The following is a 14,875-nucleotide window of genomic DNA, read 5'->3' on the forward strand; positions in this document are numbered from 1 at the left end:
TTGTTGCGGATGGTGATGTCGTTCAGGCCCCGGTAGTCAACGCATGGGCGCAGGGATCCGTCCTTCTTGTCGATAAAGAAAAACCCTGCGCCCAGCGGGGAACGCGACGGCCGAATGAGTCCTGCCGCTAGAGAGGAGTCTATGTAAGTGCTCAGGGCTTCCCGTTCCGGTTGAGAAATATGGTAAAGTCTGGAGTCCGGTAATGGAGCCCCTGGCTGCAAGTCTATAGCACAGTCATACGGTCGGTGGGGCGGCAGGGATTGGGCGTTGTCTTTGCTGAACACCTCCCGCAGGTCGTGGTAGCAATGTGGCACGCCTTTGAGGCAGATGGCCTCGGGCGGGCCACCGCGGGAGGGGTTACGCCCTGCCGTAGCCGACCGCAGGCAGTTAGCGTAGCAGTAGGGGCTCCAGCCCTGAATGGTGGGGCCCTCCCAAGAAATGGATGGGTCATGGGCCTTGAGCCAGGGGAGACCCAAGACCAATGGCGCGTTCCGGGAGGGCATAACAAGAAATTGACGGTGCTCCACATGGTTGCCTGCCACTCGGAGCTTAAGTGGGGCTGTGAGGTGGGTGACCCGGGCTAATAATCGGCCATCCAGGTCGACGATCTCCTTAGGGGGAAGGAGATCTAAAAGTCGGCAGCCCAGCAGGTCGGCCAGGTGGGGGTCGATAATGCACCCGTCGGCCCCCGAGTCCACTAGTGCCCGCACTCTTTGGGAGCTGGAGGGGCCAAATAGTTCACTCTCCAGCTCCAACCGTGTGACTCGTGTCGTGGACTTAGCCCCCAACGGATTCCGTTTCGGCGGGGACTTACATTGGCCGTGGGTCCTAGGCTGGGGGCCTCGGGTGCGACGAGCCCTCGGGTTGGAGCGGTCGTCTCCCCCCCCTATCACCATCGGTTCCCAGAGTCCCTCCTGGGGCTGCGCGCGGTCGCTGCCGGGTGTGGTCGACCGGGGTCGGCTTCGGGGTACCTCGGGCCGTCGGTCGCTCAGCTCCTTTCGCCGCTCTCGAAGACGCTGATCCAAGCCGATGACAATCCCGACGAGGTCGTCGAAGGTGGTGCCGGCGTCGCGGGTAGCCAACTCATCCTTTAGGTCGGAATTCAAGCCGCGACGAAACACCCCCCTCAACGCTCGGTCGCCGTAGCCGCTGCCAGCGGCCTGGATCCGGAAAGCGACGGAGTATTCTGCGGCCGAACGGGCCCCTTGGACGCAGTCGAGGATTCTCCCTTCCGCCTCGACCTCCGTCACTGGATGGTGAAACACCCGGCGAATCTCGGCTACGAAGTCCGGATACGAGGCGCACAGCTCCGGTCGGGACTCTCGTACCGCCAGCACCCATGATTCGGCTTCACCCGCGAGCAGGCTGGTGATGAAGGCTACCTTAGCCTTATCGCTAACGTAGGCGTCAGGATGTTGTTCAAACACGAGCGCACACTGCATTAGGAATTGAGCGCAGCGCTCGGTTTCGCCTGCGTAGCGAGAGGGTTGGGGTAGCGGGGGCGTGCGCCTGCCCACGGGCGGGGGGGGAGGAACAGAGAGGGTGGCGATGCTCTTTTCCATCTCCTTGAGGCGTTGAGCCAGCGAGGTAGTGGCGTGGCGCATTTCCTCAATCGCCTGGGCCAGCTGGCTCGAACGCTCCGCCTCTTGTACAAGGGCGGTAAAATACCTGTCAACGCCGGCGGGGTCCATGGGTGGTCGGAGTATTGTGTGACGATCGCTCGAGTGCTAGGAGGCAGACCTCGAGCGACGGACTTTTGGTGTTAGGGAAGGACCCGAAATACACGGCGTGACAGGCTTGGGTGGATAAAGAGTCTTTACTGGAAACAGCATCAAATAATAACAAACAGGGATGAGTGAAGGAAGAATAACTGAATGATAGCAGACCTGGCAACACGGACGTGGAAATGGCAATGACCAAGAATACTCCGACAGAAGACGGTAGTGAGCGGCAGACAGATATAGGCAGAAGGCACAATCAGTGAATGACAATCAGCTGTGGGAACCCAGGTGAATGATGATTGGAGGGGCCGTCTCCCAAGAATGTCGGAGGAGGTGACAGGAGGGGCGGGGCGCGCCCCGGATGGCAGCGAGATGTGACACTAGCAACCACTTATTTGACGACAATGAGGTAAAAATCTTAGCAAAAGAACATAGATGGTTTGAAAGGGGAGTAAAAGAAGCAATTTTCATAAAACAACTACAGTTTACTTAGGCAAAATAGGATTAGGAATACTGATGAGGTGATACCGGTGGAAGTGGGGCATTCAGGCCAGTCGTAAGTCAGTACAATAGGAACAATCAGTGGAGTGGCAGGGAGTAGTCCTCTGCTCCCCCAACCTGAGAGCAGGGACCTATCATAGAAGAGTCCGGCACCGCCATGTCTGGACAGTAGGTATATATATATATAGGGCCTAAACTACCTGTAAGACTTTAGTTTGCTGACAAAGTTTCTTGGATAAGAAGCGAAACGTCCGACACCTTCAAAGAAGTACAGATGACGGCTGAAGAAACCTTTTCATCGATTTGAGCACATGTTCTTGTTTTTGCAGCAATCACCGTCTAAGGCTCTAAGCTATGTTAAGGAGAGGTTTTGTGCATGAAGACTGGGGGGTAAAGTAAGAATTTAAACAGAACGTGACAGGAAGGTTGGGTGACTCCTCCGTGGCCAAGGAACAAGAAACGCATTATGAAGCACAAGAGATTGGATTGGATTGGATTTCCTTTATTAGTCTCGCAGTGGAGAAATTTACATGATTAGATGGGTCACAGTATGAAAGTGGGTATGAATGAATCATGAGCCGGTGCTAAATTAGCTGGTTTCCGCTTCCTTATTGTCATTAATTTTCATTCACTTTCAAAATTTTTTTCAATTTGACATCAAGTACTCAACTAATTAAAAGGTTACTGAATTTACAAAGAAATGATGTTTACTTGCCATGTTAGTCATGCATAAGCACAGTCTTTATTTTAAAATAAATTACTCAACCAACAAACAAAAGTTCATGATCCCGCAAAATATACAGGCAAACATGTTCTTGAAACATTACCCAAAAGCCCCTCATCTGGGGGCTCAATATAATGTTGAATGTTCACTGTGAACAGAGGAGGGTGGGATCAACTTTTGAAGCAATAGTTTTGGTCAACCCCTGTGCATAGTTTATCGTGCACCACACACAGCTTATGTAAATGGATAAGCTGCTCTTTCCAATGCTAGCTTCTTATCAACAGTGTTTTGCAACACAGAAGTACATGCTGTGTGCTTGAGTGTACAGTATTTGTTTATTTGTGTGATTGTGTGTATGTGTGTGTGTGTGTTTGTGTACGTGCGTGTGTGTGTGTGTGTGTGTGTGTGTGTGTGTGTGTGTGTGTGTGTGTGTGTGTGTGTGTGTGTGTGTGTGTGTGTGTGTGTGTGTGTGTGTGTGTGTGTGTGTGTCTTCTGGCAGGCTAGTAACTAGATTCATTCTGTTTCATATTTCCAATAGTAATCCACACCGAAGAAAACTCCCCCAAAATGTGTTTCAGTTTCTTTGACAACACTGTCACTATCAACTCCTCACGCATATCTATCATAGTAGTGCAAAGGAAGAGCTTTTCAATATAACCAATACCTTTATTCAAACAGATCTCTCCTCCCCCACCAGCACACACTGGTACAGGAACTTCAGAACACACACTCGATCCTCAACACCTCCCACTTTCTCCTCAGCCACCCTCCTCCCCTTATTGAAACCTGTGAACCTTTGCATCCTAAATCAGAATCAGAATCAGAATACCTTTATTCGTCCCGCAATGGGGAAATTTGCAAAACAGACATACATTTCACTTACACAGGGTCCGTCCTTTCTCCTCTGTACATATCTGCGTTAACATAACACTCAGACTCACAAAGACCTCAGTGTCAAGGGCAGAGTAGTATTACTCTCCCCCATCATTCGCTGTGCTTGCATTACTGACATGAAAAGCTCACATCTATCAAACGATCGGCCAACGATGTCTTTAACACCTAGCATAAATACACAAGAATGACACAATGAGCTCACTCTATACTCATGGATGAATGCTTCCTAGTCCAAACAGTGAATGCTGCCTTCTCAAAAGGTGTCAACATTTACAATCATTCAATTTTATTGTTCTTTCACTTCAGTCATAGAACGGTGTCTCCAGTCACCTGGGTGGTGATTCACTCATTTATTAGCCTCTATACCAGGGGTGGGCAAACTTTTTGACTCGCGGGCCGCATTGGGTTCTAAAATTTGACAGAGGGGCCGGGCCAGGAGCATTTGGAGGGAGTGTTTGGGCCGGAAATACTCCGAACAAGTTATGTCCATAATTTATAAAATCACTTCAAATGACTTCGACTGAGCGTATTTTACAAAGATTCCACAGCATATAGCTATAGTTTACGTTTTAAGACTTGCGCTGAATATATGAAGTCTTGTTTTCGAGTTGATGACGATCCCCATGTGACGTCACGTTTGGACCGCCCCTGACCGAGAAAGCGACATACAATGCATTTTGGGTACTTTGTTTGGTCTGAAAACTTCGTGTTAATCCGTGTTGATCCGTGTTGATGGCGAAATTAGAAGGAAAACACATAAATAACGCCATGGTGAATCGTTGTGTGTTGCACCAAGACAACTATTTGATATTCGCTGACACAAATTCCCAGCTGACAAATCAGCCCATTTCCAACGGAGCTTGGGCGCAATCTTCTGCTTTTTCTGGGTGCTACATTGCTGTCATTGACGGCTCGAATTGATATGGGAGGACTCCTAGAATCAATTGCAAACATTTATGCTTTCCTCTTCAGAAGAACAAGAACAAGAAAACATCTTCTCCGAATCTGAAGCCATTGTTTTGATTCTCGAGCAACCTTCTGAAACTGGCCATTTCCGGATTCATTTTGAAGTCATTTTTATTGGTGTTTTTCATTTAACTAAAAATATCAGCCTGCCTGATTTGGGTATTTTAGATGCTATAAAACGTTTTTCTGATGTCAGTGGGAAACAAAAACAAAAAATGGTGCCGGTTGTCCTTTAAATGTAGTATGTACAAACCTCATAGCACAGTAAAAACACTACAACCCAATTTATTAACTGTCTTTCAAATGTGAAAAATATCCCTGATCAGTTAATAAATTTGTCTCAAGGAATATGCAAGATATGGCATTTACAAACTATTTCGCAGATACTTGGAGGAGGAAATGGAAATAGATTAAAATAACATATGCACTGTGATTTATCAAGATTGCGTCTGTTTTTAAGTTTCCATCGAAGGGGCAAAGAAATCAACATTTATTGAAAAATGGAATCACTTTCAACATTCAAAACATATTATTACACAACGAAATATTCAAGCTCAATAATACCTACTTGTGTTAAATTCCGCCAAATCATAGATGGTTTGTTCTGACCGCGCGCTCAACAAACTCCTCACTGACGCTCTCGCCTTCACGCGCTAACAAAACACGTGTACCGTCGCCGAGCACACAAACATAGGCTCCCTGCATTTGAAATTTGCATACTCGGCACGGCAGCCAATCAGAAGCCTGCTTCTTTCTTCCGGACTTTCGCAAGCGTTATAAAGTCGTGCAATTGCATGTCATTTTCCAAAATAGATGCACAGAACCTCAAACTAGAAGAAAGATTCAAAAGAAGCTAACAACATATGTGACGCTACAAAACGTAAATTTACATTAAACCGTGACTGTAAAGTGTACGTGAGACTTATGAAAGGGGCTTAGTGGCTCGTAGGAATCAATGCAAACGTTGCATTGTGCACCACAATGACAATCGACTACTGTAGCAAAATTTACAGCCATACGCATTTGCCGTAAATTAAGCAAGGTAGCATTTGTAGTTGGTGCATTCTTGATTTAAAAAAAAACTTTATACTTTGTGACAATGTTTCTTAATGGGATTGGTCTCATTTTGCTTCAAGTTGGGAAAAATGGGGCAGGCAACTTTTCAGTTATCTGCCCTGTTGTTCGCTAGCTTTTTGTCATGAGTTTTAGACACTGTTTGTACTATAATTTGGGCAAGTTCGGCGGGCCGGATTGAAAAGCCTAACGGGCCGTATGTGGCCCGCGGGCCGTAGTTTGCCCATGCCTGCTCTATACTGTATATGCATATCAAAATAAATGAAAATGGAGTAACTCCATGATGCTGTCACGAACAAAGTACATTTCAGAAGAAGTTGACATCAACAGCTTTAACTTGATTGTTGATGAACTTAGCCATCATACGAAGCAATGATGAAATCTTAAAAGCGGCCCTGAGCCTCTTACACAGATATTCCGCAAGTTAGCCATAAAAGAAGGACAATGAACATGCTAAATTGTTTACAACTACAGTATCAACTTTGCCAAAGAGCCACTGCAGCTTGTCGATTTGTAGAGATCACATATTTCATAATGGAAGTGTGTCAACACTATCAATACTGTATTTCAAATAAGCTACAGTAAAGTTGCCATTCAGACACTAGGAAATGGTTTTAAAGCACCCATAGCTGCCAATAGCCTTGATATGTTGTGTCAGTTTGTGGGAAGATTTCACAATAAACATTGGGGGATGCTTTCGCTGAAATTGTGATGACGATTAGCAGGTCCCTTGTACCTATTTTCAATTCTCCAATGTCAGTATCGATATCCTTCCAGACTGAGACAGACTGAGTTCCACGAATCTAGTTTTAGACAGCATGTTCTGCATGAAGCCACACACACACACACACACACACACACACACACACACACACACACACACACACACACACACACACACACACACACACACACACACACACGCTCATGCAGTGACATACACACCAACCAAACAGTGTTTGTTTTTTTTACAAGGCTGTGCCAGAGGATGCCTTATGTGTGAATGACTGAAGGAGTATGTTGAGGCTTGTCAGACCTGCAGGGCCAACTGACAGACTGCAAGTGAATGGAAGGAACATGTTTTTGTGTCCCCGAAACTTGGCAAGACTTTGAAAAGGAATCTTGAAGTGAACTGGCACATTTTCTTAAATAACTTGGAGTTTTGGTTCTTATATTGTATTTTTTTTTTGTCTATGCAAAAAATGTTGATTTGCTTTACACCTTTTCCCCATGTTTAAAAAAAGTTTAAATCATTCAATGACTGTACTATATTTGACTCAATTACTATTTGTTTCATCAAGATTAGAGCATTGTCATCAAATGGTGAGTATAGTTTTGCTTTTTGAATACTGCTGTGCCGATGCCCATTTTGTGTTTGGGAGCCTTTTAATGAGCATCTTCATCTTTATTAAGTTCATAGAGTTGCTTGTTCTGGAGCCTCAAGGAGACATAAGCCAGTGTCTTCTTGTGCTGGTCCCAAGCCCGGATAAATACAGAGGCCTGTGTCAGGAAGGGCATCCGACGTAAAAGCTTGGCCTAAACAACCATGTGAATCGAACCTCTGAAGATGGAGGACACTGATTCGCTGTGGCGATCCCTTGAAGGGAAAAGCCAAAAGGAAAAGAAGTGAAGCTTCATGAAGGGAACACGCATGATTTGTTGTTTTTTCATGTTTCCCTCCATACGCTGTCAAATGGCAGTTGGATTTGACAAACAGACTACTACTGTAAGTCCAAGAAAGGTTTGACATTTTCGAAAATGTAATTATTTTATCGCATTTGAATAACTTGACCAGTGACATGAAATAGACCACCGTAATCTAGTATCGATGTATTTTAATGAACCCTTTCATCTCACTTTTTTTCACTTCAACTCTTCAAAGAATGTTTGAACTTGATATTCCTTTCAACTCTAGAATAGCAAATTTTAAGTGGGGGGGGGGGGGGGGAGATAATAAACAAGATATTCTAAGACATTCTTTCACATTCAATTGACAGTGATCACATTTCTCTGCTAACATAAACATTAATTCATTTGGAATGTTTCTGGCATTAAATACTGAAAAAAACAATGAGTAGCCCAGATGTGTTTGACTCTCACGGACACATTTTTAACTCTTAAAAACTAACACGATTTTTTTTCTCATATTGTCGAGGCTTTGGGTGTATTTATGTGTGAAAGTAACCCTTTTAGTTCAACAGATGATAAACTGCTGTGAAAAAATGACCACTCTTGTATCTTCAATTCGGTTTTATGAACACAGCACCAGAATGTACAATCTCGACAGGTTACTCAATAAAAAGGTTGTTGTCCTAGTAGGTTGATGACGATAGGACGTGTAATAAAGGCTCGACGCGTTGTGCGCTTGCGCTTGGCGGAACTGTAATCTTGGGCTGCGCGAGCAGCCAATAGCGACACGTTGTTTCACCCGTGACACCATCCGCCACTCCTCTTACTAAAGAAGGAAACAAACATGCACTCAGAAAGAGCAGGAGATCACCAGAGACTGAAAGGGTGGCCGTGACGAGGCCGAGGAAGGGATAACTTAACTAATCGGACCACCCTAGAAACGGACAATCACCACAAGAAAAGGCACGAAAAGGACGCCCAACAGGAACCGACAAGTCGCCTATTTCCCCCACAAACCGTTGGTTTCCCCCTGACGCCTGGCGTGACATTCATCGAATTTCATCAGGTGATTTCCTTGGACTCAGAATTGCTTACTCCTTGAAAAGAGCTGTTGTGAGTTTTTGCTGGGCGTGGTTAAATAAAAGAATATCGTTGTGATCATCAAGGAACGATTGGTTATCGCGACCTTTAACGATGGATTGAAAGGTCAAGTGGAGTGTGCGTGGTGGTCGCGTGTGTGTGTGTGTGTGTGTGTGTGTGTGTGTGTGTGTGTGTGTGTGTGTGTGTGTGTGTGTGTGTGTGTGTGTGTGTGTGTGTGTGTGTGTGTGTGTGTGTGTGTGTGTGTGTGTGTGTGTGTGCGCGCGCGCGCGTTACTGAGGAGGAAAACCGAGCGAAAGTATTTACTCTCTTCACGCGTTGTAAGTGTTTGCCAGTAAAATCGTGAACACTATGCATCCGCGTTAGCAGCCTCTGAACGTGATCGGTCTGGTTTGAGGAAAAACATGGGGGGAGATATGGCTGTGCTTGTTACTGTCTCTTGTGGTTCTACATCGGCCAAGCTGGGGGGATGGGGGAACCAAAACCAGATCATTACTGTTGACAAGTTGAACATTTATACGCCGAATAAACAAGCTAATCCAGACAAATGAGGCGAAGCACTCGAGTAATGGGCTAAAAAGCTATGTACGGCGTTACCAAGTGGTTAAAGTAGTTTCTGCTTTTGGGTAATTCGATGTGTCGTCGATGTTGCCTTCGAGCTATTTTGGTGGGTCTAAGTAATTACTTTTATGGATATATTAATTGGCTGAAATCGTATGAGAAATGGTAGCTGCTCTCAATGTCCAAACAGGAAACAATGAAAATGCAGACAAAGGAAGAAACAAAGGCAACTGAGAGCACACTGTCTAGACACACTGTTTGACTAAACATCATATCTTCTCGCTTCCTGTCGCTCACGGTTTCTATTACAATTCTTTCTCAAAATATAGAATAATCAGGTGTTTGTAACAAAACATTTCTTTCGTTCTGATCTGTCCAATGTTACTCGGTAGTTTTTAGCAGGGCCCGAAATATGAGCTCAGCTTCCTGCTGATACTCTCGATAGTTAATATGAGAGGAAGACCAACCCAGGACTGTGTAAATACGAATCACTAGAATTCGGTCTTTTATGTGTGTTGAGAAAAGGCATTTGTTCGCCAACGCTTTTGTTAAAACTAGTGTACCTTATCAGAAAACATATTTAAATTGTCAATATATCAGTGAATCTAGCAAAAACTCCAAGCTTAGTTGAACGGTCATATTGTGCACCTTTCTGTCTCAAAACGGTCATAGTTTAACATGTCATCACGTCTTTTCCAAAAATGCCTGGCCAGTATGTGTGATTGAGAAATCCTATCCTTTGTTACCATAAGTGCATAGCTTATACGTGTCCAGTCATGTTGACTAAGGTTAGTTTTATACTTAATTAATCCAGAGGCAATTCTCAAATTCTAAGGTACTTCTTATTGATTAAAGTAATTCTATTTTTTAGTCTGGAGGATTTGGCCCTGGGTAAAAGCGCCTCTACCTTACCGAGTTTATGAGGGAAGAATTTTCTTCAGTCAGCAGACGAACACGTGACGCGGAGGCAGGGAAGGTCACCTGTGGGGGTTTCCGAGGAAACCCTTTCCGTGCATAGCATGCACAAGGAAAGGAGTAGGAGGCTGTATTTTAAGAAATTATATTGTTGAAATCCGGAATATATTTGTTGTTGTGTGACATTCTAATACTATTCTGCCAGCCCCTTAGTAACATAAAACTGTCCCAACGCAGTTTGTGACCAAAATATTGACAAGCCAATTGCCTGTTATGTAATGGAACTGTATCAAAGGTAAATTAGAAGGATGTGATACTTTTTGCAGCACTGGGTGATTTTTGTTCTGTATTAGTTGATTAGATCAGAACCGAACACCTTCTAGGCTAAGCCTTCCTTTCTCTTGTTCATTTATCAGGGACAGTTTGAATTGTTTAGTTTGCCATTCCACAATCTCCCTTTGTATTTCATCACTGCAGTCATGTGTCAGTCATGACACATCAGTGTCACTGAACGACATGGTTTGCCAGGAGAACATGAATGTTTACTGGATATGTGTGTAAGGTGGTGCGGTGTTTGCGTCTAAGTGAGGAAGTTTTGAAAGGCCTTATTTGGTAACTAAGTCTCAACAAAGAATTGAAGAGGCTGGAATTTCCATGATTATTTTTGCTGAGAGTGAAACGGCAATGTTTGTCTAATAAGGGTGTGCAATTATTGTAATTAGCACATGGTGATGAGTCAAGTGATTATGCAGTACAAATTAAATTATTAAAGAACCGTATTGACACAATGTTCTATGAAATGGATAAAAGTAAAATGGTGTCACCACGGTGATGGATCATAAGGGGTGAGGTTTCCTTAATGACAAATGGAGCATCAACTCCGTTGAGAGTACTTGTAACTGTTGGCACACTCACTGAAGGGAGGGTGGTTAAGGTTTAACAATGTTTCTTTCCACATTCATCTGATGTATCTGGTTTTCAAAATGATGTATTCACACTGTGTCATTCTCACCTTATCAGCAATGGCCCAAGAGACAAACCAGAGTCCGGTGCCCATGCTATGTGCCACAGGCTGTGGTTTCTATGGCAACCCAAGAACCAATGGAATGTGCTCTGTATGCTACAAGGAACACCTGACGAGACAACAGAACAGCGACCGGATGAGCCCCCTTAGCCCTATGGGTATGTTAAACCACAACAAAATATGAAAAGGTGTACTCTGTTCCAATTTTAGCTAAACGATGTAACCCTAGTGCTCCAAGTAGCTAAAGTTCAGGTCTCTAAAGGAGCAAAAGGAATTGTTTTGAAATTCATTCATGACTGTCCTTCAGGCAAGTGTGTATTTCCAGCACACCCTACTAGCCTCCCACTCTGGTTTTCCACTCAGCGTAATGAAAGACAGCTGTTTTCCTTAATGGCATTATTTAAGGTTACATTCACTTATAAGGTCAACCATGAAAATATTAACAATAGACTACTTCTATAATTTTAAGTGGAGAAAAGGGCATGAAACAGATCTTATTAGCATCTGACTTAACGTTCTAATGAGTTCAATGATCATGTTATGCCGTGAGTGCTGTCTAACGTTATGAAATGTGTGCTCATGTAGGTTCCACTTCTAGTCCTACCTCAGAGGTGTCTGCAATCCAGAGACTAGAAGCTAGTTTAGCCAAGGTTGATGCCCGCCCTGCCTCCTCGCCAGACATGTCTAGGTCGGTACAAAGTGATTTTCTCTTACTGTCTGACTGGATAGCTTTTTCCTCATGTTCCCCTTTTCCCCACACACCTACAGAACTATTCAAGGATCTCTTCCTGTGACTCAACAAATGACGGAGATGAGCATCTCGACAGAGGACAAGCCTGAATCCCTAGAACCTGGTATACACGCAACCGCCCACATATTTGAACAGACATTTGGTGCTCTGGCAGGTGACAGCTCACGCGCCGGCTTCTGTGAGGCCATGTTACATTCCACCCACTAACCGGGGGTGGGGGGTTCTTTCTGCATCTAAGAAAGCAACACTGTCTAAAATTAGACCAGTTTAAAAATAAGTCCACACCAGAAGAATTTTTTGGATTACTGTCTAGCAGAAGCCCACTCAACAGAGTAGAAAGGAGTAATTTCAAGGTAAAGCTTACACGAATTACTGTCTGGCTAACATGGAGTGATGACAAGGAAAATGGTGTTCAATAGATGAAGGATTCAAGTGCATTCAGGTTTTCGGTGTAATTTACTGTGCTGGTATCACATCAAAGAAGTGTCCCAATTCTGCTGGATTTGCAACTTAGATTAGAACGTTTGTCCTTTAAAAAATATATATTTTTTATCACAGTTGTAAACCAGCCTGCTGCCTCGAGCTCAACTCCCACAAATTCTTCGAGCAGCGACGACAGCAAGGATGACTCTTCCAAGCCGAAGAAGAACAGGTGCTACATGTGCCGCAAGAGAGTGGGCCTTACAGGTGCGTGGTGGGAACGGGGTTTAAAGTGGTCTTTCTGTCATTATTTTTCTCAACCGTTGTCAACTTCCCTTGCTTCCAGGATTTGACTGTCGCTGTGGAAACCTTTTCTGCGGTATCCACCGGTACTCTGACAAGCACAACTGTCCCTATGACTACAAAGCCGAGGCGGCCGCCAAGATTCGTAAGGAGAACCCTGTGGTGGTGGCTGACAAGATCCAGAGAATATAGATCATGGTGCAAGTGGCAATGATGAAGATAACACTTTTTTGAAAAAGACTAGAGTGTTTCACCTTTGGAATTGAACACTGGCATTTGTGGCCAAGTGAGGATGGCAAGGACTCAATTTACAAAATGAAAACCTCAAGAAGACATGAAAAGAAAATCCTGTCTTAGGGAGATGCATGAATGATCATTTTGCTTCCCTTTTGTTTCATCCATTTTGTTAGTTTTATCATTTCTTCCTTTCTGTGGTGTGACTTTTTCTTCCCAGGATTACATATTGTCTTAGAAAGAGCAGCCCAGAGTAAATGTCAAACAAGCTGTTCTAGAAAGAGCATCCCAGAGTAAATGTTGGAGACAAGCTGCGCTCCTCTCAACCTATCCAGGCGTACAGTGTGCCAAACTTCTTGCTCACTACTTGTCATGCATCCAAAACCACATCAAGAATTGAGACCCTGCAGGAGGAGTGGATCCCCAAAATGTCGCGCAAGGAGTTCTGTTAGTTTGTCCTTTGCCTTCCCCCAAATTGACCTACCTCACAGCTGCTCTGTTAGCTTTCTTTTCTCTCTAACTGTGTGTGCTATTCCGCTGTGACGTCGACAGAGGAGCAGGGCACTTCTCTTTCGCCTAAGTGACCCCTCAGATCAGCTTTTTATATTGACTGTCAGGTTTGATTGTGATGAGGCTCGGTCTTGTTTCGTTGTGGAGTTGTAGTGCAGGGACAAATACCCATTCCACTTTACTGAATTCAATCCCCAGCAGCAGACATTCAGGGTGAAACGGGCTTGTACATGAGTGACAGGCCGGAAGGAAGGGTGGATGCCTCACAGATCACTTTTGTCTACAAAGAAAATAATTTAAGCCTAAAGTTCTATTTGTCTACAGAAGTGTTTCTAGAAAATATGGTGTCAATTGTGTCGGTTTGCAGGCATTTTTATTTGCTGAGACAATTGTTTATTTTTTCCCCCTGGCCCCATGCATCCTCTCACATATTGATATTGTTCTGATGTTGGCACATGTATTCAATGCATTTGTGCTGTTAGAATATGTGAACTATGATTTTGTCTTTGGTTTTTATTCATTTTAAGTGTGCTAACAGAACATCCATGTGAGCACAGCGTTCGCGCAGAAACTAGGTTTATCAGCACATGTTTACAGAAAACTACAGGAGCATGCCAGAGCTAGATATACATGAAATAAAATTACTAGACTACCACAATTATATGTAGCGTGTGTGGGTGTGTCGGTGAGTGTGTGCGCGCGCACGTCTATGTGCATTTTCATGGCTACCTGACTGTATGTACGAGTGGCTCATGTTCCCAGTGTGTTTCATTTAAGACAACTATACATTGTATATCTATTTTGATCCCCCCCCTTTCTGAATCTTAGTTATATGCAAATTTGTACAAAAAAATGAAAAAAAAAAAAACAACAATCTGTTGATATTTATGTATTGCATATAATCCTGCTGTCCAGCATTACCACACAATAGTATCTTGTAAATAAAACTGTACAGAGAGACATTAACAATTGTTTTGTGTATGCTTTGGTATATGGTATTAGATTGTGTTTCACTGTGCAGAGCACAGTCATGCAATGCCTTTACTGTATTCAAGCATATAAAGATAAAGTTCCAATCAGTTTTCTCATTCAGGCCAGAAACATGCGGTTGTGAATAAAATGACATCACCAAGGATGACTCAGCAAAGTAGGGGAGGAGTTGCCAGGAAAACAATAGAGTTGCACCTTCTGTGTACACTATAATACCTCATCTCAGCTATACCGGTTGCTTAAACGTTGTGTTATCATGGAGCTGTGACAACACATCGAATGACACCGACAAGAGTCATTCAAGCCGTGACGGTGTCACACAGGAAGTGGTAGTGTTGCATTCTTAATGGATGAAGGTCATACTGTATGAACGTAGTGTGTATTCTTCAAAAACAATATGTTCTTTCACACTCCTGTTGGGAGTGAGTTCACAGATGGCGTCACCGCAACAGCTGCTCAGACAGCTGAGGCGTGCTCATGTGGCGTTCTTATCACAGAGAATAGCAGAGATCACATTGTTTGGACACCGGGCGGGGACAATAGAAGATTTGGACAACATG

At 44.1% G+C, this 14,875-nt stretch overlaps 1 protein-coding gene across 1 annotated transcript; it reads left to right on the forward strand.

Annotated features, from left to right (window-relative positions):
• The first annotated feature begins 8,342 nt into the window (after positions 1-8,342).
• zfand5a (zinc finger, AN1-type domain 5a) lies at positions 8,343-13,982 on the forward strand. The gene is made up of 6 exons (XM_088994686.1): positions 8,343-8,575; positions 11,104-11,265; positions 11,693-11,795; positions 11,876-11,961; positions 12,417-12,545; positions 12,625-13,982. Exons 2-6 carry the CDS (start codon positions 11,106-11,108, stop codon positions 12,771-12,773), a joined length of 627 nt encoding a protein of 208 aa, XP_088850812.1. The 5' UTR covers positions 8,343-8,575; positions 11,104-11,105; the 3' UTR covers positions 12,774-13,982.
• Positions 13,983-14,875: the final 893 nt, after the last annotated feature.

The sequence above is a fragment of the Hippocampus bargibanti genome, linkage group LG04 (genome assembly GCF_051943395.1).
Source record: "Hippocampus bargibanti isolate YZ-2025 linkage group LG04, ASM5194339v1, whole genome shotgun sequence".
NCBI lineage: Eukaryota > Metazoa > Chordata > Actinopteri > Syngnathiformes > Syngnathidae > Hippocampus > Hippocampus bargibanti.

Excerpts from the sequence above, each read along its gene's own strand:
- zfand5a (XM_088994686.1), top strand. The coding sequence starts at position 11,106 with ATGGCCCAAGAGACAAACCAGAGTCCGGTGCCCATGCTATGTGCCACA. Across the intron at positions 11,796-11,875 it reads TCCTCGCCAGACATGTCTAG|AACTATTCAAGGATCTCTTC; the intron begins GTCGGTACAAAG and ends ACACACCTACAG. Across the intron at positions 11,962-12,416 it reads GCCTGAATCCCTAGAACCTG|TTGTAAACCAGCCTGCTGCC; the intron begins GTATACACGCAA and ends TTTTTATCACAG.